This window comes from Bombus terrestris, chromosome 10, assembly GCF_910591885.1.
Source record: "Bombus terrestris chromosome 10, iyBomTerr1.2, whole genome shotgun sequence".
In the NCBI taxonomy this organism is placed as follows: Eukaryota; Metazoa; Arthropoda; class Insecta; order Hymenoptera; family Apidae; genus Bombus; species Bombus terrestris.
The window spans coordinates 2296226-2315955 of record NC_063278.1 but is presented as its reverse complement, the minus strand read 5'-3'; the positions used below and the strand labels follow the sequence as shown (position 1 = coordinate 2315955).

At 42.6% G+C, this 19730-nt stretch overlaps 4 protein-coding genes and 1 long non-coding RNA gene across 5 annotated transcripts; 2 read left to right on the top strand and 3 right to left on the bottom strand.

Moving 5' to 3' along the window:
• The first annotated feature begins 13 nt into the window (after positions 1 to 13).
• LOC100648331 (hairy/enhancer-of-split related with YRPW motif protein) lies at positions 14 to 7395 on the top strand. Its single transcript, XM_003398492.4, has 4 exons — positions 14 to 1008; positions 1090 to 4045; positions 4334 to 4548; positions 6446 to 7395. Exons 2-4 carry the CDS (start codon positions 3420 to 3422, stop codon positions 6850 to 6852), a joined length of 1248 nt encoding a protein of 415 aa, XP_003398540.1. The 5' UTR covers positions 14 to 1008; positions 1090 to 3419; the 3' UTR covers positions 6853 to 7395.
• A 918-nt stretch (positions 7396 to 8313) lies between these two features.
• On the bottom strand, positions 8314 to 10698 carry LOC100648448. Its single transcript, XM_003398493.4, has 2 exons — positions 10511 to 10698; positions 8314 to 9928 (listed from the first exon to the last, which is right to left on the bottom strand). Exons 1-2 carry the CDS (start codon positions 10553 to 10555, stop codon positions 9674 to 9676), a joined length of 300 nt encoding a protein of 99 aa, XP_003398541.1. The 5' UTR covers positions 10556 to 10698; the 3' UTR covers positions 8314 to 9673.
• A 20-nt stretch (positions 10699 to 10718) lies between these two features.
• On the top strand, positions 10719 to 13721 carry LOC125385797. The gene is made up of 3 exons (XR_007225439.1): positions 10719 to 11570; positions 11717 to 13498; positions 13571 to 13721. It is a non-coding gene; the product is annotated as an uncharacterized LOC125385797 (long non-coding RNA).
• Positions 13525 to 16988, bottom strand: LOC100649887 (uncharacterized protein PF3D7_1120600). Its single transcript, XM_048409318.1, has 3 exons — positions 16645 to 16988; positions 16359 to 16562; positions 13525 to 16290 (listed from the first exon to the last, which is right to left on the bottom strand). The coding sequence occupies exons 1-3, from the start codon at positions 16727 to 16729 to the stop codon at positions 13610 to 13612; spliced, it is 2970 nt and encodes a 989-aa protein (XP_048265275.1). The 5' UTR covers positions 16730 to 16988; the 3' UTR covers positions 13525 to 13609.
• Positions 16989 to 17212: 224 nt separating this feature from the next.
• On the bottom strand, positions 17213 to 19606 carry LOC100648566 (translocating chain-associated membrane protein 1). The gene is made up of 7 exons (XM_003398494.4): positions 19328 to 19606; positions 18840 to 19016; positions 18642 to 18757; positions 18356 to 18568; positions 18170 to 18279; positions 17803 to 18090; positions 17213 to 17720 (listed from the first exon to the last, which is right to left on the bottom strand). The coding sequence occupies exons 1-7, from the start codon at positions 19457 to 19459 to the stop codon at positions 17623 to 17625; spliced, it is 1134 nt and encodes a 377-aa protein (XP_003398542.1). The 5' UTR covers positions 19460 to 19606; the 3' UTR covers positions 17213 to 17622.
• Positions 19607 to 19730: the final 124 nt, after the last annotated feature.

Here is a 19730-nt window from a genome sequence, read left to right as displayed (position 1 = left end):
TTTGTTTATATCTCGTACAATGTTCGGAAAACACTACGTTGATAGAGGACGTAAAGAGTTGTTTGAAACAAAAACGGGGGGAGTTAACGCGTTAGGACAATATGTACCATTAACACGGCCGCTACATTTTCCCCTGGGATCAAGCGATAGTAGATTTCGATTGAAAAGTCATCGATCAAAGGTATCTTAATTCATACAATAGCCGGTGATGTTGTAAAATTTGGACGCATGATCGATCGTTCCATAGCATGGTGGCAAGGAGCTGGTTAACTGAACGCAATGTCGTTCTATTCTATGAAAGTAGAAACGAATAAAATGAAATTTCGAAGATGGACGTGCAGTGACATATTGGAAAGGAAGGAACGTGGTTCCGCGGTTGTTCCAGTCCGCCGAATCGGCACGTGACAGCTGTCACCTTTGAAAATCACGGCTAAAAAAATTGTTTAATATATGAGCGCGGATCCGCGACGATTTACACTTGTTTTCAATTGAGACGCCCCGAACCGCGGCGAATTGCTGCGACGATTGGGGTGACTTTTAAATGGGAGTATAATTCTAGGGTGTGAGCATTCCCATTCGACTTTGTAAATGTATATATTCATTTAAGTGCGATGAGTTTCTGGCCACCCCCACTCTCGAGAATATACAACGTCCTTTTTTTGTTCGTAGGCCAACGTTTTCAACGGAAATGGGAACAAACTGAATCGGAATTACACCGAAGACACTAGAAACTGATCGCAAGACGACTTTTCGTTTTTCCCCGGATTTGTGTTTAACACTATGGGCTTGTAATTCGAGTTGGACAGCGGTTAATCGGAAAGTCGATTAATTGGCGAAGGGCAAGCTACGATGCGCCCATGGCACATATGGCATGGGACGAGACGTTCCATGACTCGTCGGATTTTCAGACATTCGATTGGAAACGTGAAAAATGTTTCGCTATCGTTCGAACTGGTCAAAAACTGCTCAGAGAGAAAGAAGAAAGGGAAAAGAGTGTAGCGAGGAAAGGTAAGGATCGAATTGCTCGTATTTGCAGATACGTAAAATTGCGACTAACCTCGTGAAACGTGTGTATTTTCACGTACATAGAATCCGAGGTATGACACAATACAAAAGAAGAATTCGATGGTGGAGAAAGATTACGAGGACAAACAAGGGTAGAACGTACGGTTCATAGAATCGTAGGGACTGATATTTATCATTCTATTCCGATCGTCGTAATACTATCGCCGATAAATTCTCGCGGATGCGTGGAGATACTGTAACGTGATCGCCGATAAATTCATATTTCCGATTGATCGGAGAAACTGCACCAACAAATCGTAAAGCAATCGAGCACACGATCATTTGGATACGCGGACTGGCATATGCGTGCGCGCGCGCTGCTTCGGACTCGAGCATTCCGAACAATATCAACCAATTATCGGACGATTGTGTCGCGGTGCCAACTGTCAACGTCGATGGTCAACCGGTCGATCGGGGGAGGGTGTGACCACCGGTCACGATCGATGGACGCGGTCCATCACCCTTCGGTCCATCGTCCGATCGAATTCCGAACCTTTGTTTTCGCAAGGAAGATCGCGTCGCACAAGTGTCGAACGCTACTAATTTTATGCGTGTTTGCTTTACACCGAACATTCGTTGTTTGTGCAAGAGATGGGCAAGCCATCGGACAAATCGACTGGACGCTTTCGCGCGTACTCGTCGGTCCGGCTGGAATTATGAATATAAATATTTGTAGGCCGAAACGAGCGAAGGTCCTCCTGTAAAATTATCCCTACTAGTTTCGCTCGTGGTGGATAGAAGCGTGGATAGAAGCGTGTAAAAATCAGGCGGCAACCTCTTCGAAATGGACAGCGTAAGTCGAAGAAGGAGCGACCGCTAACGCGCCAAGTCACGGCGCGGTGCCCGTTCAGAGCAACACGAGCGTACACGAGCGACAAGATTCGGGACACGCGACTTCACGTGCACGAGTCGCGTGCAGCCCGGAAGCGACGGTGAAATACTTTGCTTCGATTTCGACGGCCTTCTCCTATCCACAGAGCGACACGGAATATCGCGCTAGAACTCTGCCAGAGTATCGATCGAGCTTTCTCGATCGCGAACGACGCGCCAATCGCGACGGCGGTCTTTCGAATTAGTTCGCGTACAAGGCATCGCCGAATTGCCGAAAGTTCGGATATTCTGATCTCGTTAGCCGAAGAATACAAAGAGGAATTTTCGTTCTTTCGGATCCGACGAATAGTCGGCGAATCGACGATAAAAAGTCAACGACGGGACGCACGATTAGTCGACTTGGTTCCCATAGAGCCACCGATAATCGTACGAGCGCGTGCCGCGTGCGATTGCTGCGTGAGAACGTTCTATCGTGATCGCACCCTCCCTCGTAGCCGGCCACCCTTCGTAGCTCGGTAAGCGAGCGTTCGCGAGTCCTGGCAACCGTGGGAGTCGCGTCGAGAGATAGCTCAACCAGCAAAGCGATTTCACGCTAATTTAAGGACCGATCCGCGAGATCAGTTTTCTCTGACAGATTCGACCGCTTTCCTCTTCCTCGTCCGATTCGGTAAGCGCCAGTAACGCTCATCGACGTACACGACGCCAACGTGCAGCGAGTGGCGCCACGTTCCCAGATTTTGCAAAATCTCGCACGGACACGAACAAGAGGGTAGAGGCGGCGTGCGACCAGTTAAGCGCCACGAGCGTTCCCACGAAAATCGCCCCGTCCGATCGCCGCTTTACTCCCCCTTGGTCTCTCGCTCTCTTTCTTCCCCCAGTCGTAAACCCCTGTGCTTCTAAAGGGAGCGCAGGGGTTGTGTGTATGTGTGTGAGAGAAAGAGAGAGAGAGAGAAAGAGAGGAGAGGGGTTTTCACCTTGCGATCGAGAAGCGAAACAGAGAAGTTGCCCCCTCCGCACCAAGGAGGCGCGGCACACCTAGTCCCCACCAATAGGGCCAGGGACGAAATGGGGCACGCGGTCGTGTGCCGTCCCCAAGTCCGCCCGCACATGACAAACGTCGTCCGCCACGCGACCAGTGCACACGCCTGCGAGTGCGTCGCGTTTCGCACCATCGTCTAATATATCGCGAGTCTACTTGGCGCGCGTACACGCGACCGCGAACCTCCTCTGGAAGCCGCGACACGTGGACACCATCGACTTCCGGCCAACGTTACGCGAAAGAACGATCGCATCTTGCGACGGCCGACTTCGTCTTCCTCGTGTCTTTGCGGTGTAACGTAGCGGCGAAGAGTGACAGCGACGATCGCCAACGAACGTACGACGCGATAGCTTACGATGAATCAGTGACGATCTGTTTTCGATCTGTGCGCGATTTCCGTGTCTGCGAAGAAAGCGTCGCCGATCGATTTAGAGGAATATATAGGAGCCGAAGAGGGGGATAATTCGCGAAGAAAGAAAAAGAAATGTGGAGGGTCGTGGTGGCGCGATCGGACGAAAACAGCACGTTGCTGTCATCGGAAATAGGCTCCGGCCCGGTTGGTCCTGTCGGACCGGTCGGTCCCAATCACATCTCCGGTCTTCCCGGTCCGCCTTCTACTCATCCTCATCACCACTGGGGCTATCCACCGCCGCCGCATCCCTCTTATCAGCCGCAGCATTCCGACGCACCGCGCCATCATCATGATCCGCGTCCGCCTCACGACCTCAGGCATCCGGCCACCACTACCACCAGCACCGCCGATCTCAGACACGAGATGCACAGATCCGATCCGAGACATCCTTCCGCCGCATCGGAGATGCAACAACGACACCAGCCACCGGAATTGCACAGACCCGAGATGGTGCGACATCACCAGGATTTGTCGGGAATGAGGCCAGACATGAGTAGCGAGATTAGATCTAGTCACGAGTTCCCCGATCTTAAGATCGACGTCGTGGACATAAGGAGTCAGGAGAACGGGCAGCAGCAACAGCAACAACAGCAGCAACAGCAACAGCAACAACAAACGTCGCAACAGAGAAACTTGAAAAGAACTATGAGCGATTCCGATTGCGACGACGTGTTTTCCGAGGAGAGCGGCAAAGAACCGTAAGTTTCGACGTCAATTTCGATCCCGCGTCCAATCCGAGTGTTTCATATCCGATCGACCGCATACGTCCAGATGTTTTCCAACGACGCGCTAATTAAAATCTCATTGTCTTGCGAGAGAGGGTGACTGTTGGAAAGAGCAACCCCCGGATCGACCGTAACGTTAATAATAAATTCGATAGTACCGGATCGGTTGGTCTCATAGTCGGTTACATTGGTCGTGCACTTACGCTTTCCACCGACTAATTCGTTTCGATCGTTGTTGATTCTCTTATTTGTTCGATACAGTTGTAATTCGCCGGGAGGCGATTCCTGTCAGCACGCGTCGCGAAAGCGAAGAAGAGGAATGATAGAGAAGAAACGCCGCGACAGAATAAACGCGTCGCTCGGCGAGCTGCGGAGATTAGTGCCGGCGGCAGCGAGAGATCCTCACAGCGGCAAATTAGAGAAAGCGGAGATCTTGCAGCTCACCGTTGAACATTTGCGATCTCTTCGAAACAAAGGTAAGCCTCTCGACCACGGCCATCCGCGTTGCATGCCGGTTAACCCCTTCCCGCGCTCCACCGAGTCTGACTCGTGACGAAGATCTTGGCCCAAACACGAATATCGCGAACAGAAAATCGAGGGCCAAACATAAACATCGTACCGCCTACCGCTTGAGCCCGGTTCCGTCGAGCTAAGTGTCAGGGGAAGGGGTTAAACACCAGCCGCTGGAAGCCTGAAGCCGTTGCTCGCTCGTTTGTCTCCGAAGAACGAACAGTTAAAGAAAATATCGAAACGTCGGAATCTTCCGAGCATATCGAACGATCCGATAAAGCGAAGGTCCATCAGCGATAGACGCGTAAATAAATTCGGTAATCTCGCTCGTGTTACATGCGTAGAAAGGCACAGAATTATAAAACTTTTATCGCCTTTTAGTCGAGACGGTTGGCACGCGAAACAGATACCGCGATACCGACTTCCGAGAACACTTTCGCAGAGTGATTCTTCTTCCCATTGCGCGTATTTTGTTTCTTGAGGCAGACTAAACGGGGAAAAAAACGAACGACGACGAGTGCGTACGCATCGATGCGTAAGACGTGCATAAATAGAGAAACAAAAGTGCCGCAATATGCCGGTGCCGGCGGTCGATCGATTAACTGAAAATCAAGCGTTATCGCGACACCGGAATGCGACATGTTAAGAAAGTTCGAGCGAGTCGAGCGAAACGACCAAACGAGCGACGTTCTCTCGTAAATCGGTACGCAGCGATACTTTTTCCTACCGAGAGACACCTGTTGACCGTGCGCCGTACCACGTATCGTGGTAATCGCGTGTGACTCGAAACTGTGCAACCGAAAAACCATCTGTCGTCTGTGCGTTAAAATTGTGAAAACACGAGTCGCGGTCATTTACGGGATCTCGTGCACGACCGAGACCGAGTCGTTGGTTGGCATCTAAACGACGCGAGGGCGCTGGAAAATGACGGCGTTCGTTCGTAAAGAGGATCTCGGTGTCGGCGCTGATCCAGCGGACAAAGAAAAGGAGAAGAAAGACGCGAGATCGAACGGTATTCCGGCGATTTGAAAGGGAAGCGCGTGGTCGCGTCGGTGAACGAGATATCCTTGGAGAGAAGCAGGTGGCAGGGAGGAGCCGCAGCCGAATCGGAGATCCTGTGGGAAGCACAGGAAGTCAACGACTCTTCCGAAGTAGTGTTCCCACGATTGGTGGCGAGTTAGGTAGTAGTGGGGTGTCCCGCGTGGCACCCTTCGTCAAGGAGGCACCGCCGAGTTGCTCACGGTCGGGGCAGATGTCGAACCCTGTGGGAAACCGACTCCCGTTTTATATCTGCGCGCGCGCGCGCACGTACACACACGTACGCGTAGTTTTCGCCCTTGCCTTCTCGCCTATCTATCGGATAGCGATTCCCGTCTCTATCGATCCACGATCGCGCTCTCTCTCTGCTTCCCTTTCTTTTTTACCAAACGTTCTGAACGCGATCTCTCGCGATTTTTCCAAACGCGAACCGGTGTATCGCGTATTTTATTCGTCTTTGCGTAACCGGCGCCTCTTCCGAAACGCGCGACGCTCTCGACGAGAGGAAGAACCGACGCGATGTTCGGCCAACGGAAAAGGAGAAAAGAAAAGGAAAAGAAACGCGGAAGAGATCAGCGTATCGTCGTGAAACCGTAGTCTCGATTTTCGCAGCCTGCGCGTAGCGGCTCGGATGACGCGCATCTGTCAGGATCTACGGGGGTCTAAACGGTTCCCACGCTACCTGTCCCGTTTCTTCTGCGCGTACTACGCGTACCATATCCTTCCGGCTGCCATATCCTTTCGCGTGGATCAAAAATACGCGAAAATTCGAATCAAGATCGATACCTCTCTGCGCCTACTTGACACGGTCTTGTAATTTTACAGGTCCGGAAGGATACGACAGTACGAAACTGGCGATGGATTACCACGCGGTCGGCTGGGGAGAATGCGCGGCCGAAGTTGGTCGCTACTTGGTCACGATGGAAGGTCTCGACGAGAGGGATCCTTTGAGGTTACGATTGCTCTCCCATCTGCAAAGTTTTCACCGCGATCATCCTCCGTCCGCGGTGCCCTCGTCCGTTCCCCCGGTGACAAGTTTGACGTCGTCCTCGACGAGCAGCAGCTACGAGCCGGCGGCGAGCTCGGTTCCCCCTGGAATGCCACCTGGAACGGGTACTATGCCGCCTCTTCTGGGTGGTACCGCGCTCGGATGGGGCCAGTATCCCGGCCAGTATCCCCAGCAGCAACACGGTAAACCTTATAGACCGTGGGGTGCCGAACTGGCCTACTGAAACGCGGCCTATCCTTAGACGAGTTCCGCCACCTCCTTCCTGCATCTTCTTATCGTCTCGTCTCATTCTCGAACGAACGTGGCGATCTCTCTCCTGGCGATTACGCGTTCTTCCCAGTTCTTCTTCCCAATTCATCTCAGGGAATTCTCTTTTCTAAGTTACGACACGGTACGGTACTTTACGTACGATAGTCACGCGAGTACCTAATAATCATCTAAACAGATGGTTATCTATTTATTCGATTCGACTCGATTCGCGATTCCTGCCGATCGAGCGACGATCTTGTACATAGATTTGTATATAGATATAATCGCAATTATTGTAAATAACGAAACGCGATCGAAATCGCTCGCTCTTATTTCTATTTTTTACTCCTTTATATTTCACGTTCCTCTTGTGACAAATATAGTCTGCTCGTTTGTATGATAATCGAGTCGAAAGCGTATCGATCGAACAAGTGCCATTAAACGTATCGCGCTGCGTACGTCCTATGGAAGGAAACGCTCAAAGATGTTTGCAATAAAATGTCGATAACGAAACATACTGCAACGTATATTTATTTACTTATGTATATATATACACGCACGTTATATCCGACTTGTCGTTCCTGCCGCAACGTTTCCCGCCGATCGAGTAAAATTCCCGAAACCATCTTCCGACTTATTCTCTCCTCGCGTCCATCCCCGCTCCTTATCCTCTATCATCCCGAGTTTTCCCCGGAACAGGATTCGCGCTATGCCCGCTGACGCATCGTGCTCGTAACGACATAGTCCGCCAACTATTCTTATGCAAAGATTCGTTTTGCAGCTTGCCGAGGCCAACTATTGGTCGCAACGAGAAACAAAGTAAGCGTCCGTAGTAGGGTTCCGCACGAATAGCGGCATACGGACCAGTTTTGCGACTCGTTAAACCTTCCATAGAGAATACCTTCGCAAAACGGGAAATTCGCGCAGCTCGTTACGATCGATGAGAATAATTAGCCGCTGCTGCTTCTTTTTTTTTTCCTCTTTTTCTTTTTTACGAATATTCAAAATCCACGGGGAGTAGCCAAGCTAATTGTCAAACAGGAAGAATAGTGCGTGGGCACGTGGCTATTGTTCGATGCCGAGCCGCCGAATTACCGTCGCCTCTCTTTGTCCTTCGTGCTCCTCCCTTTTCTTGCAAACCTTCCAAACGTTACCATGGAACGCTGGTTGTTAGTCGTACGTACCTATTTGGTCGCTCGTGCGTTTAAGAAACTCGCTCGATCGTTAGTGTCCGCCACCCGATCGATCCTCGAACGTACCTCCTCTACCTTCGCCTATACACAAGTACAAGTACCTATGTGCCTCTTTGATCGCAAGCGTGGACGCGTTATGCTGTACTTGCATACGGACACGAGTTACGTGTTTTGCGTTATGGCGAACGAACGGAAGCTTCGATCGAAGCTTGAACGGTAGGGGTCATAAAAACGTCGAATAATCGTCGAGAAAACTATTTTATTTACGATATATTCGCATGCATTAAAAAGTCACAGCCTCGTCGGACATACTTACAATAAGATATCGCCACTCGTTCATTATCGTATATCATCGTATCTATGTACATTCTTCGCGCGTATCCTATAACTATGTACATATAGATTCGCGTAATTTCGCACGTCTGTACATATACCTATACACGTAAGTACGATACGAGTAAGTACACGACGCGTACAAACGTTATACGTAAAACTATGGTCGCACGAGAGAACCAACGTTCGACGTTATCTTAACATAAATCGTACGATGTACGGTAATTTGAAAAGAATACTGCTAGTAAAATACAAGAGCGGCCTTAACTCCCGCGCGCTTCTTCCGCAAGCTTGAACCTAAGCTTACGACCAGTGGAACGCGTAGCCAGCACTCTGTCGTACTTACGTATGGAGTGCAATTTTCAGGACTAATTTGTACCATAAAACAATTTGATATCTCTGTGAGCATATCGTGTGAGCAAAATATCGTATCCCTAGAAATGATACTTTCGATAACGAAAATGTTTAAATCGCGCGTCATCGTGCATTTCAGGTAGATTATTTGCATATATCGAAGCATCGATATTTTCTTTACGTCTAAGAAACAATGTATTTTTCTCCTTCCTCTTTTCTCGCTTTAATTCCTCTACTGTCCCTCTGTTGATTATCAACGATCAAATGCGATCATCCAATGGCGATCGAGTCGATGCGAGATCGAAATAACAAGTAAACGCTCGTGAGAAAAATCCCACTCGATCGAATCGACCTACCACCAACGTGGTATTATACCAACGTGTCGCTCTTCGGAAGACCGATGTAAGTACATAATTAGACTATTCTTTCTTTCTTTCTTTCATTCTCCGTGTTTATACGTTATAAACGTTATAAACGAAAATATATCTAATAGGCTCGATTTCACCCGACATTACATCCTTCGCTCTTAAGAGTATATATAGCTATCTTTTTAGACGGTTCGTTGCATTGTGAAAAAAAGTACGTATGTACGTAGGTAACGTATATATCCTCTTTGATAGAACGTAGGATTCGGCGTGGTCCAATTTTAAAATTCCGCTCGAAAGATAATAGAGCGTACAACCATCTTATAAAGCGAATCGCAAAGGATATCCAAATGTCCGTCGATGTTTATGTTTCTTTTTTATCGTCTCGATTCTTCCATGTTCCAATGTTCGTTCGTCGATATCGTGGCTACGTTAGTACGCTCGAGGCGACGACAGCGACGACGAGATTTAGATTCGTCTCGCCAACGAAGAGAAAGATGGAAGTAAACGTATGGATTAAATACTCGTGGCAACCGTAACGTCGCATGCGTTAGATCATCATTTCGTTCTCTATGTTCTCGTTTCGCTGATTCTCCTCGTATTCGTCACAGAAGCAACACATGGAGCCACCATCCTCGGAATTGTCGGCAACGTACGTCGTGAACGTGTCGATGCTCTTCGTATCCAGAGATGGTAAAGACCACGAAAGAGACTCTATCTCCAACTCCGGCATGGCCGACTGCCAAGAGGTCAAGTTTTGTGACTTTTTCACCTTGCGACTTCTCGTTGACAATTTCTTGATGGCCTGCAAATCGAAACAGCGGCATACGATATAGTCTCCACCATCCTTTATCTTTTCTCTTTGTTAATTTTAATCCTATCGATTTGAACTAATCGGTGAACGAACGAAACATCGAACTCTATCGACAACTCGCTTTAAGCGATTAAACGTTTTGAACCGACTATATAGCAGCGGTAGGTTAGGTCGTAGATACACGTAGTACATGCACCTTACAAGCAAAGCATATGTTCGTGCGAGTTGGGTTGTAGTTAAACGAATCAATGTCGAGCAAGGCTAAAATCACGCTGACGAAAATTACACAGCCCTGCGTCGTATGAAAAATGTCCTATATAGAATTGATTCAAGGTTTAGTTAGACGTGTGTAAAGAAATCTTGTAATGTATACGGGAAACGAGGAAAGGGTCGCTTCGTTGCGGCGATTAGACGAAATTAAACTAAAATCAAAATAGCGACATCAACCCGGTGACTAGGTTAACGATGCGAAACGCGAGGTTAAAGAAATCAGGTCGGCCGATGCGACAGAAACGTGCGTGTATACGTGCGTGCGTGCAACACAGTCGAAAGGGATAATTGTCATCGCCTTACCCTAAGGAGTCTGCGACCAGATTTGCTCAGCAATTTTCGTAACATGTCCGATATCCGAATTTCCTTTCGATTGTCAGGAAAATTGAACGTAGCGGTGGCTGTAAGATTGATTTTTGACCGATACGAACTCTCACCGTGCGAACGAATCAGTTCGATGCGCACGCCTCAGCGTCGCGCGACCAAATACCGCTCCGAGCCACTAGACGGTCCTATTTATCACCTCGGCTGGCCGGATCTTATCGTACCACGCTGTACGAACCTCCCTATCCCCACTCAAACACTCACTGTGTACTACTTCCGAGTGGAATCGCGTTTCTACGTAATTGTACAAAGAGCGAACTTCATGAACGAATGGAGGAAGGGTAAGCGAGTATGTATGTACTTCGCTGCTTACCTCTTCCCTTTTTCTTCAAACGTACGCCAATCCTCTCATCGGTTACATATTTGAAAAACACTTTTCCCTACTTTATCTTCTATCGCTTCTTCTTTTCCTTCCCATTCGAAACGCTGTGTATCGAAATACTAAAACGGAAGTGGAACGAGTATTCATACTTGCGACATACTCGCTGATCCATAGAGGATACGGGGTGAAAGATCGAATCGAATTAAAGCGCGATCGATTCGACCTTTGCAATCGTATCGATAGCGAATGTATAATTCGTTTACGATCGCGATGATACAAACGCGATGCGTATCGATCCATGTTCGAAGATGATGGATACCGGCGAAGCTGCGAGAACAAAGAAAAATGGAAGAGAAAAGAAAGAGAAAAAGAGGAGGAGTGCTCATTGAAAAGTTGGAGGGTGGTAGTGGCGCGTGGCGCGATCGCGGGTACGCATGCGTGTACGCAGAGCTAGACGCAATACATAGTAGATATGCACGTGCACGACGTAACGCGTGTGAGCGAAGCTGTTCTCACGCGGCGACACGCGGCCACCATCTCCCCAATGCGCGTCGCCACGTGCCACCTCGATGCACCCACGGAAAACTCATAATTGTCATAACATTCGAGCTGTGCTCGCTCGAAGGAACGCCAATACCGGCTACTCGATCTACGAAAGTAAGTACTCTTCTTTGTAAAATCCCTCTACACATTCGTCGGAATAAATGGCTACACTTCCTTTATGTTTCTGGCCACGATTTTATAACACCGCGATCGTTCGTCGCCTTCAATCGCCCAATAAAAGATACCTTTATCATTGCTAGGTCGTGTCGCATCTTCGGGATATCATTTTCGTCCTTCATAAGGACAAGTTAAACGATCCTAAAGTGGCGTCATACGGACGACGTCACAATGCACCATTCCAATTGCATCGATGACGTCAAACAAAACTACTTGCATCTTGAATTGTCCTGAAACTAGTTCGCTATGCTGTATATCTACCATACCATATGTACATAAATATATGTAGGAAGCATGTACGAAATTCGATATAAGTAACAACGTGATAAAATAAAAGAGAAAAAGATGCTTGACGCAAAGATGCGTGACGCATCCTCGTATCCCCTTTGCCTTGTCAGTTTTTAATCTTCGTATATTCGAACAAGCAAAGTAACCAAATCATCATGGCACGTGCCAAATATTTCCGACAGCGGTATCTAACCACCCGCTTTTTTCACCCCGGTTAAACGTAATACTTTGAACATGGTTCGGTGACTCGACAAGCTATACACGTACTTAATCGTTCAAAGCATATCAGTATTCTTAAAAAAAAAAGGGAAAATCGAATTTTCGGAAAAGAAACGGCAGTTGTATATTTTCAAAGAAGAAAAGAATGTGGAAGGGAAGAAAGAGAAAGAAGAGGGTATCGATGAAATAAAAAAGAGCGTGATCATTTTTAAAGGAAACAATCGCCAATATCGATAGAGTAACGAGCGACGCGTGCCGTGTCACGTGTCCCCCGATGCTCGCTCAAACATTATACACGACATGGCGTGCGCAAAATAAGTCTCACCTAATTGCGACGGCTGTTCCATTAGAGATTAAACTTCAAACGAGACTCGGTCAGATTCGTTCGGTTAATTAAGACAGCTCTCCCAAGTATAACACCGTCTTTGTATTCCCTTCCTTTCGTTCGGAGAGAGAAAACCGATGATATCGTATATCCAACGATTACCGCCCTACCTTCTGCCTTCCCGAAAATCATCAATACGGTACCATTGTCGTTCGATCGCGTTATAATCGATCGAACAAAATTTCCTCGTGGTTCGAGAAATTGCACAAACAAACGTGCTTCTCTGACAATGGGAAAGGACAAGGATAGAAGGGACAATAGGGAAATCTGTTTATTCGTTCAATGAGGGTCAAAAATCGTAGTATCGAGGTTGTTTAACTACTTTTACTAACCTCGATATATTACGTAAATCCGAAAGAACCATTCTTAATCTGCTACTCTTCTTTTCACTATGTCACGTATTGCTCGAGTTTCATTACGTCAAATTCACTTGTCACAAATATTTATAGAATTGTGATTTTCGTCACGCATTGATTCGTAATAAATCGAAAACAGAAATAGAATAGTGATAACAAACGATATTTCTTTCAACGACAAGTCAGCGAAACAACGATAAACTATCTATCATACTTGTCGATACGAAGAGGAATAGAAAGTTTGAATACCTGTGGAAAGGTAGAAGCGAACTTATATACACCTGTACTGGTAACGTAGAGGCGTACAAGGTCCAACTGTATAGCGGACGCGTGGATAAAGGAAAAATGGAAAAAAAGGAAAAAGAGAAGCGTTGATCTTTTGGAACATGGAGTGTCCGTTCCGTGGGAAACGTCGCAATTCGATCCTCACACGCCTTGCTTCGCATTGATTTAGACGCTCAAATATCGATTGACCAATGCTAAAATACCAGCTCAAATTACATAAACAAACCAAACGTACATCTACATTTTATTCGATCTTATTTATAAATACTTTTTACATTCTACGTACAGAGATTCGATGGAGAAAAATGATCACTTTAATTAGGGTATAAAATGTAAGTAAATAAATCGGAACGATTCCTTTCTTTGAACATAACGAAAATATATTTATTTACATTCTGTGGTAGGAGTCGCGTTAAATGTAACGCGTCATGTACAATAAAGGTTCAAGGGACTAGAAGAGGCTTGTGCAGCGTATCCGCGTCGTATGGTATATTTCTCTTGTTTCCAGGTAATAACATTGGCACTGTTTTAACGCGAAGCTCATAGGGAAAGAAATCATGACAAAAATTATAAAAATCGTTTCGAGTATGAATAATATCAAGCCGTGCCATTTCTTTCATTAAAGCGTACAATTCAGCTTTATAATTCAAGTATGATTTACGTTTGGCGATCAACGTTGTTATACTCGACAACTGATGTATAAATTTTTCAGAAACCACTCTAGTTTCCAACTTGAATCTCGGTTCCATACACTTCCACAAGTATTTATAAAGGCGATCGGTAATCCAGGATTGGGGACGGGGAAGCCGAGGAGCTCTGTATACTCGCCCGTTCACCAAAAAAGCCTCATGGACTTGTTTAATAGGACGTTGCTTCTGCAATGTCGACTTCGTATTTTTCTCAATTTCCTTTATTTTTCCTTCACGCGAAGGCAATTTCTTTTGAACTTCTTGCTTGTTCCTATCCATTTTCATACGAGCTATTTCTCGTTCCTTCACCCTCTCTAATTCTCGTTTTATTCCATCTACTTTCTCTTTATCCCAAAACATTTGCGATGTCGGCAATGTTTTATCCGACATCAAAAAGTGCCTGATACTTGTCTGGCCTTTTGGCTCATCGCTATGTGTGTTTGTTTTGACCACCGTTGAATGTCGCGAAGGAGACGAAATTGCTTTTTTGGAAGGAGAAGACGGCAATCGAGAAAGATGCAGTGCTTCAGAGACCTTTGATGATTTCTGTGAATGTTCTGCTATTCCATCGGCTGTTGCATTTCCTCGTATTTTAATAGTACTTTCTTGATCTTCAAATACAGTTTCAAATAAATTCTTTTTTACATTCTTATTATGATTTGTTAACAACTTTGATTTCCATTTTAATACTTTATGGTATGCGTCACTGTTACTGCTTTCCTTAATGCTATTATGTACAGACAAACTACTACCTTCGAGTATTGTACTCTGTGCTTTTGGTAATGCAAAATGTATAGAATCATCCTCAAAATTTAATGCGAACCGATTCGACCCTGTTTCGCTGGAAACTGATGTTTCGGTTATTGCAGGAACTAAGTAGTTTGTTGTCATTTGTAACTCATTATTTTTATTCTTTGAAATATTAGACTTTAATTTTACAATATCATCAGTCTTTTGACTGTGATTCAAACTATATCCTCGTATCTTATTTAATTCTTCAACATTAGCAACTGTTTCACTATTTGATGCAGAATTACTCTTAGAACTTTTTTCTCCAGTTCTCTGCATAACGTTTAACTTAGTTGTCGCAGAATCATCTAAAACATTTGAAAAAATATTATCTTTGCTTCCTGTTACCTTAGAACGCGAAAGAAATTTTCCTTTTGCAATTTTAGGTTCTTCGGATTCCAACGTTAGTATATTGTTAGTCTTCTGTGCAATTCCTGGCGTAGTTGTTACAGAATCGTTTAATTTATCCGAACCAATATTATCTTTGCTTTCTGTGGCCAAAGAACGCAAAGAATAGTTTACTTTTGCATTTTTAGATTCTTCGGATTCCAGGATTGGTACATTATTAGTCTCATGTATAGTTCCCGACTTACTTCTTACAGAATCGTTTAATAGATTCGAAAAAATATTATCTTTGCTTTCTATTGCCTTAGAACGCAAGGGGAATTTCCTTTTTGCAATTTCAGGTTCTTCTTCAGATTCCGACGTTACTACATTATTATTTTTCTGTGTAACTTCTGATGTAGTTGTCATAGAATCGTCTAAAACATTCAAAAAAATATTATCTCTGCTTTGTTTTGCCTTTGAACGCAGAGGATATCTCTTTTTTGCAACTTTCGGTTCTTCCTCGGATTCCGACGTTATTATATTATTACTTTTGTTTTTAACGTCTGACTTGCTTGTTACAGAATCGTTTAAAACGTTCAAAAAAATGTTATCTTTGCTTTCTCTTGCCTTTGAACGCAAATAATGTTTGCTTTTTGCAATTTCAAGCTCTTCTTCAGATGCCGACATTACTATATTACCATTTTTCTTTATAACCTTTGACCTAGTTGTCATAGAATCATTTGAGACATTTAATAAAATATTACCTTTGCTTCTTTTTGCCCTTAAATGCAAAAGATTTTTCTCTTTTGCAATTTTAGATCCTTCCTCGGATTCTGACGTGACTACATTATTATTTTTCTTTTTAACATCTGACTTGGTTGTTACAGAATCGTTTAAGACATTCGAGGAAACATTATGATTGCTTTCTGTTGCCTTAGAACGCAAGAGAAATTTCCTTTTTGCAACTTCAGGTTCACCTTCAGATTCCGACGTTACTACATTATTGTTTTCCATTACAACTTCTGAGGTAGTTGTCGTAGAATTATTTAAGACATTAAAGAAGATATTATCTTTGTTTTGTTTCGCTTTTGAACGCAGAGGATATCTTTTTTTTGCATTTTCCGGTTCTTCCTCGGATTCCGACGTTATTACATTATTATTTTCCTTTTTAACATCTGACTTGGTTGTTACAGAATCGTTTAAAACGTTCAAAAAAATATTATCCTTGCTTTTTCTTGTCTTTGAACGCAAATGATGTTTGCTTTTTGCAATTTCAAGTTCTTCTTCAGATTCCGACACCAATACATTGTTAGCTGAATCTAATAAAATGTCATAATTAATAAAAAGTAGTTTTGTAACATATACCTCATAGATCAAAGGGACATACTTTTTTCTACGATATCTTTGTTTATTTTGGGAGAATTTGGAATACTCGAAACATCTAATATTTTCCACCATTCACCTGTAACCTGGCTTGTTTCTATTTGTGAATTAGAGTCTAAATGACGACTAGTTTCATTTAAAATTTTCGAATCAGTTGATAGTTGCGCTAACGAGGTATCTTCCAACTTTTTCCACCAGTATGGGTATTCTGAAATATAAACACCATAGTATGTATACTGTTTCATAATACAAATACCTAACCTAGACAAAGTTGTCAAGCGAATACATACCATCGCCAAAAATATCCGTATCGGAATTTAAAATAGCAGAACTGTATCTAGACCGAAGTTTGTTTAAACTTTTTCGTTTAACCATTTTCAATAATATTTTAAATATTTGACATTTTTACAAAAACTATAATTTTCGTGTTACAATAACACTTAAAGTTCTATAATTCTTATTTATATCTTTCTTCTTATAAAGCTATTAATATCTGATAACTAAAAGTATAGTCCAAATAGCAAGATAAAAGGATTAACCGTTCTAAATATAAGTTAGTACATTACATATATTTGATACAATTAGTACGAAACTACGAACGCACATTCCTCCGTGTATATGTTTCTTTCTCACATAGAATGTGCGCTCTGTTCCTCGCGCATGTTTCTACCGCCAAAATCATCGAAACAAAAAATGTGCGTGGTTCGACCGTTTGACCGCTAAAGGCAACTCGTAAGCGTACTTTTGACTGAACTTTTTCCATGCTCATCAGAGATACCCCTATTCATCTCTGATTATAATAAATACACTAAATATAATGAACAATGAAATATATGTAAATAAAATCAAAATGTAATATATGATGTTATTTTACGCTTTATTGTTATATTTTTTTGTTATTGTGAAGCATAGTCATACATAATCATAGAAGTATAAGTATATCATACATATAAGATTATTAAATCAATCGCATTAAGAATTACTGATTTCGGAGCATAAACGGAAAGTTTGTGTAAATTATGCTCTTGAATATGTAAAATTATAAAACTTTCACATACAAAGTCTAATGTTTATATACGCTTAATACAAACGTGAAATATATATGTGAAGGTCACATGGTAATTCGCATTTTAAAATGATATTAACATAATGGAAATTTTCATAAATACTAATATCAGAAACCTTATTTACAATACAAACATAGATAAATGAAATAGGTACTTTTGTGTAATCAGCCTTAGATAAAAATTTCTTACTTTACTACATATTTATTTAGCTTTCGTAGATGAACGAGATCTAAGATTTTTCTTAGTCGCTTGGTCAACTTCCGGCAGATCGTCATCCTCGGACGTGGCAATTTTTTTTCCTAAACAAAAATCAATTTTGTACTTAAAATTGATGCTTTCAGTGTACATTAACGATACGAAAATTCCTCAAGTCTTGTTTACCTTCTTTTTTCCTTGGCTTTTGTTTTGATTTTACTGTTGCTTGTATAGGAACTACATTTTCACGGGCACGCTTAAGTTGCCTCGAAATAAATACATAAGAAAGGTACGTTTGGAAGATAATGATATAGGTCAAAGCTGTAAACCTTATGACTGGAATATTAAAATTTCCAGTTGCGAAATTGAATACACTTTCAATTTGGCCCAAACCATACAGAAACACTAACGTTGCAATAGTCAACGTTGCCACGCGTACGAAAACATACACCGAGTTAGCAACGAGGAATGCCACTATAAACAAAATAATTGTAGAATATTACGAAAGAAGTAATTTTATATAAAACAGTATACCTAATGAAATTATACCCACTTTTTGTCACCTTTTCTTTTTTACCGACAAAATGTACAAGCCTAGCTCCATGAAGCAAAGCATCTCCTATGTAATGTGAAACTAATAGTAAGATTCCTACTTGCTGGAAACTGTATAAAATAAGAAAGTATTAGAAAATAATATAACTAATATTGTATACTACATAGAAAAATATGTATGTCATACTTAAAGATATAAGCTGCAACAGTGGAAAAGAATCCAATAGTTGCTTGTACAACTCGAGGAGGTATATCTTCCTTCTTTACTCTTTGAAAATATAATTCAGGGTAACAATGCAACCAATAAGCAAGTTGACAAATAAAGAACAATTTTGAGGAAAAAGACATTGGCACAGGGTATTCCTTCCACAATAAAGGTATGTTTAATAACAAGTTCTCTCTAAAGAAATCATAAATTTATATTACATTTAATTATATAAAAAATGACTATATTTATATTTGATATAACAGACCTGATAATTATGTCTATACCCCATATAATAGACAGTATATAAAATACAACAAGTTGACTGGATTCATTAAATTTAGCAAGTTTTACTTTACTAAGATGTAGACGTTTTGAAACTTTCTGAAAAAAGAAAATATAAATGTTAGTAACGGTTTTATTGAAAATATTTAGAATAAAGAAAATACAAATTAATGCATCTTACATCAAATATATAATCTTGAAATACGGCGTGCATTACAATTGTTATCAAGAGAGAGAAAAATACAGCACATGCATCTTTCCAACCAGTAGTATATTTCATTGGCATAGTCGGATCTTCAATATCTGAAGTTATATTGTGATGAATAGCAATAAATGTATATGCCCATGGTGATGTGGCCTAAAAAATAATTTATAACTTATAGTAGTGTATAAGTAAGCGAACATTGTGTTAATCAAAAATATTATATTAATATAACTTCACTTAAGCTCGATTTATTACATATATTCGTATTGGTTAACAAATAATGGCAATAAAAAATAACATATGGTCATCGAACTAACGATAACTGAAAATAATATTAGGTATAAATTGTTCTCGAATATAAAGTGAAATACATAAAAGTAAAAGGAATCATCGCTAGCGAACTTTGAAAAATATGTATGTGTTAAATAAAAATATCATTGAAATTGAAGAAACTGAATACTGACCTGCACCATTAAACCCGTTACGAAGATCATAGCCACACAAGAAACAATATCTCCATGATTTTGGATAACGAATTCATGACTGAATATAGGAGGATTTTTATTTGAATTCTTGCGACCTTTTACCACAACCATTATTTTCCGCGATTAAAAGTACCGTTCTTGTGACCACACGCGTCAACGACTTATTGGAAGTACCGTCAAATAATTCAACGTGTACTCAATTATACCAATAACCTATATACATATACTATAGGCAAAAACGCAACACACGTTGCGCACCGGGAAAGCAATATATTAAAGCATGCGACCAACATCGAACAATGTGGCGCTTTCTGTCTTTACTTGTTGGCACCACGTAAGTCAGGAAAATTTTCAAATATATAACTCGGTCAATATATTATAC

What these genes read in the sequence shown, in the direction of transcription:
- LOC100648331 (XM_003398492.4), top strand. Translation starts at nt 3,420, where the DNA reads ATGTGGAGGGTCGTGGTGGCGCGATCGGACGAAAACAGCACGTTGCTG. An exon ending in GAGGAGAGCGGCAAAGAACC is followed by an intron (nt 4,046 to 4,333) that starts GTAAGTTTCGAC and finishes TGTTCGATACAG; the next exon opens with TTGTAATTCGCCGGGAGGCG. An exon ending in GCGATCTCTTCGAAACAAAG is followed by an intron (nt 4,549 to 6,445) that starts GTAAGCCTCTCG and finishes GTAATTTTACAG; the next exon opens with GTCCGGAAGGATACGACAGT.
- LOC100648448 (XM_003398493.4), bottom strand. Translation starts at nt 10,555, where the DNA reads ATGTTACGAAAATTGCTGAGCAAATCTGGTCGCAGACTCCTTAGG. An exon ending in CTGGTCGCAGACTCCTTAGG is followed by an intron (nt 9,929 to 10,510) that starts GTAAGGCGATGA and finishes TTCGATTTGCAG; the next exon opens with GCCATCAAGAAATTGTCAAC.
- LOC100649887 (XM_048409318.1), bottom strand. Translation starts at nt 16,729, where the DNA reads ATGGTTAAACGAAAAAGTTTAAACAAACTTCGGTCTAGATACAGTTCT. An exon ending in TACGGATATTTTTGGCGATG is followed by an intron (nt 16,563 to 16,644) that starts GTATGTATTCGC and finishes TTTATATTTCAG; the next exon opens with AATACCCATACTGGTGGAAA. An exon ending in CAAAGATATCGTAGAAAAAA is followed by an intron (nt 16,291 to 16,358) that starts GTATGTCCCTTT and finishes ACATTTTATTAG; the next exon opens with ATTCAGCTAACAATGTATTG.
- LOC100648566 (XM_003398494.4), bottom strand. Translation starts at nt 19,459, where the DNA reads ATGGTTGTGGTAAAAGGTCGCAAGAATTCAAATAAAAATCCTCCTATA. An exon ending in GTTGCAGCTTATATCTTTAA is followed by an intron (nt 18,280 to 18,355) that starts GTATGACATACA and finishes TATTTTATACAG; the next exon opens with TTTCCAGCAAGTAGGAATCT. An exon ending in AAAGCCAAGGAAAAAAGAAG is followed by an intron (nt 17,721 to 17,802) that starts GTAAACAAGACT and finishes ATTTTTGTTTAG; the next exon opens with GAAAAAAAATTGCCACGTCC.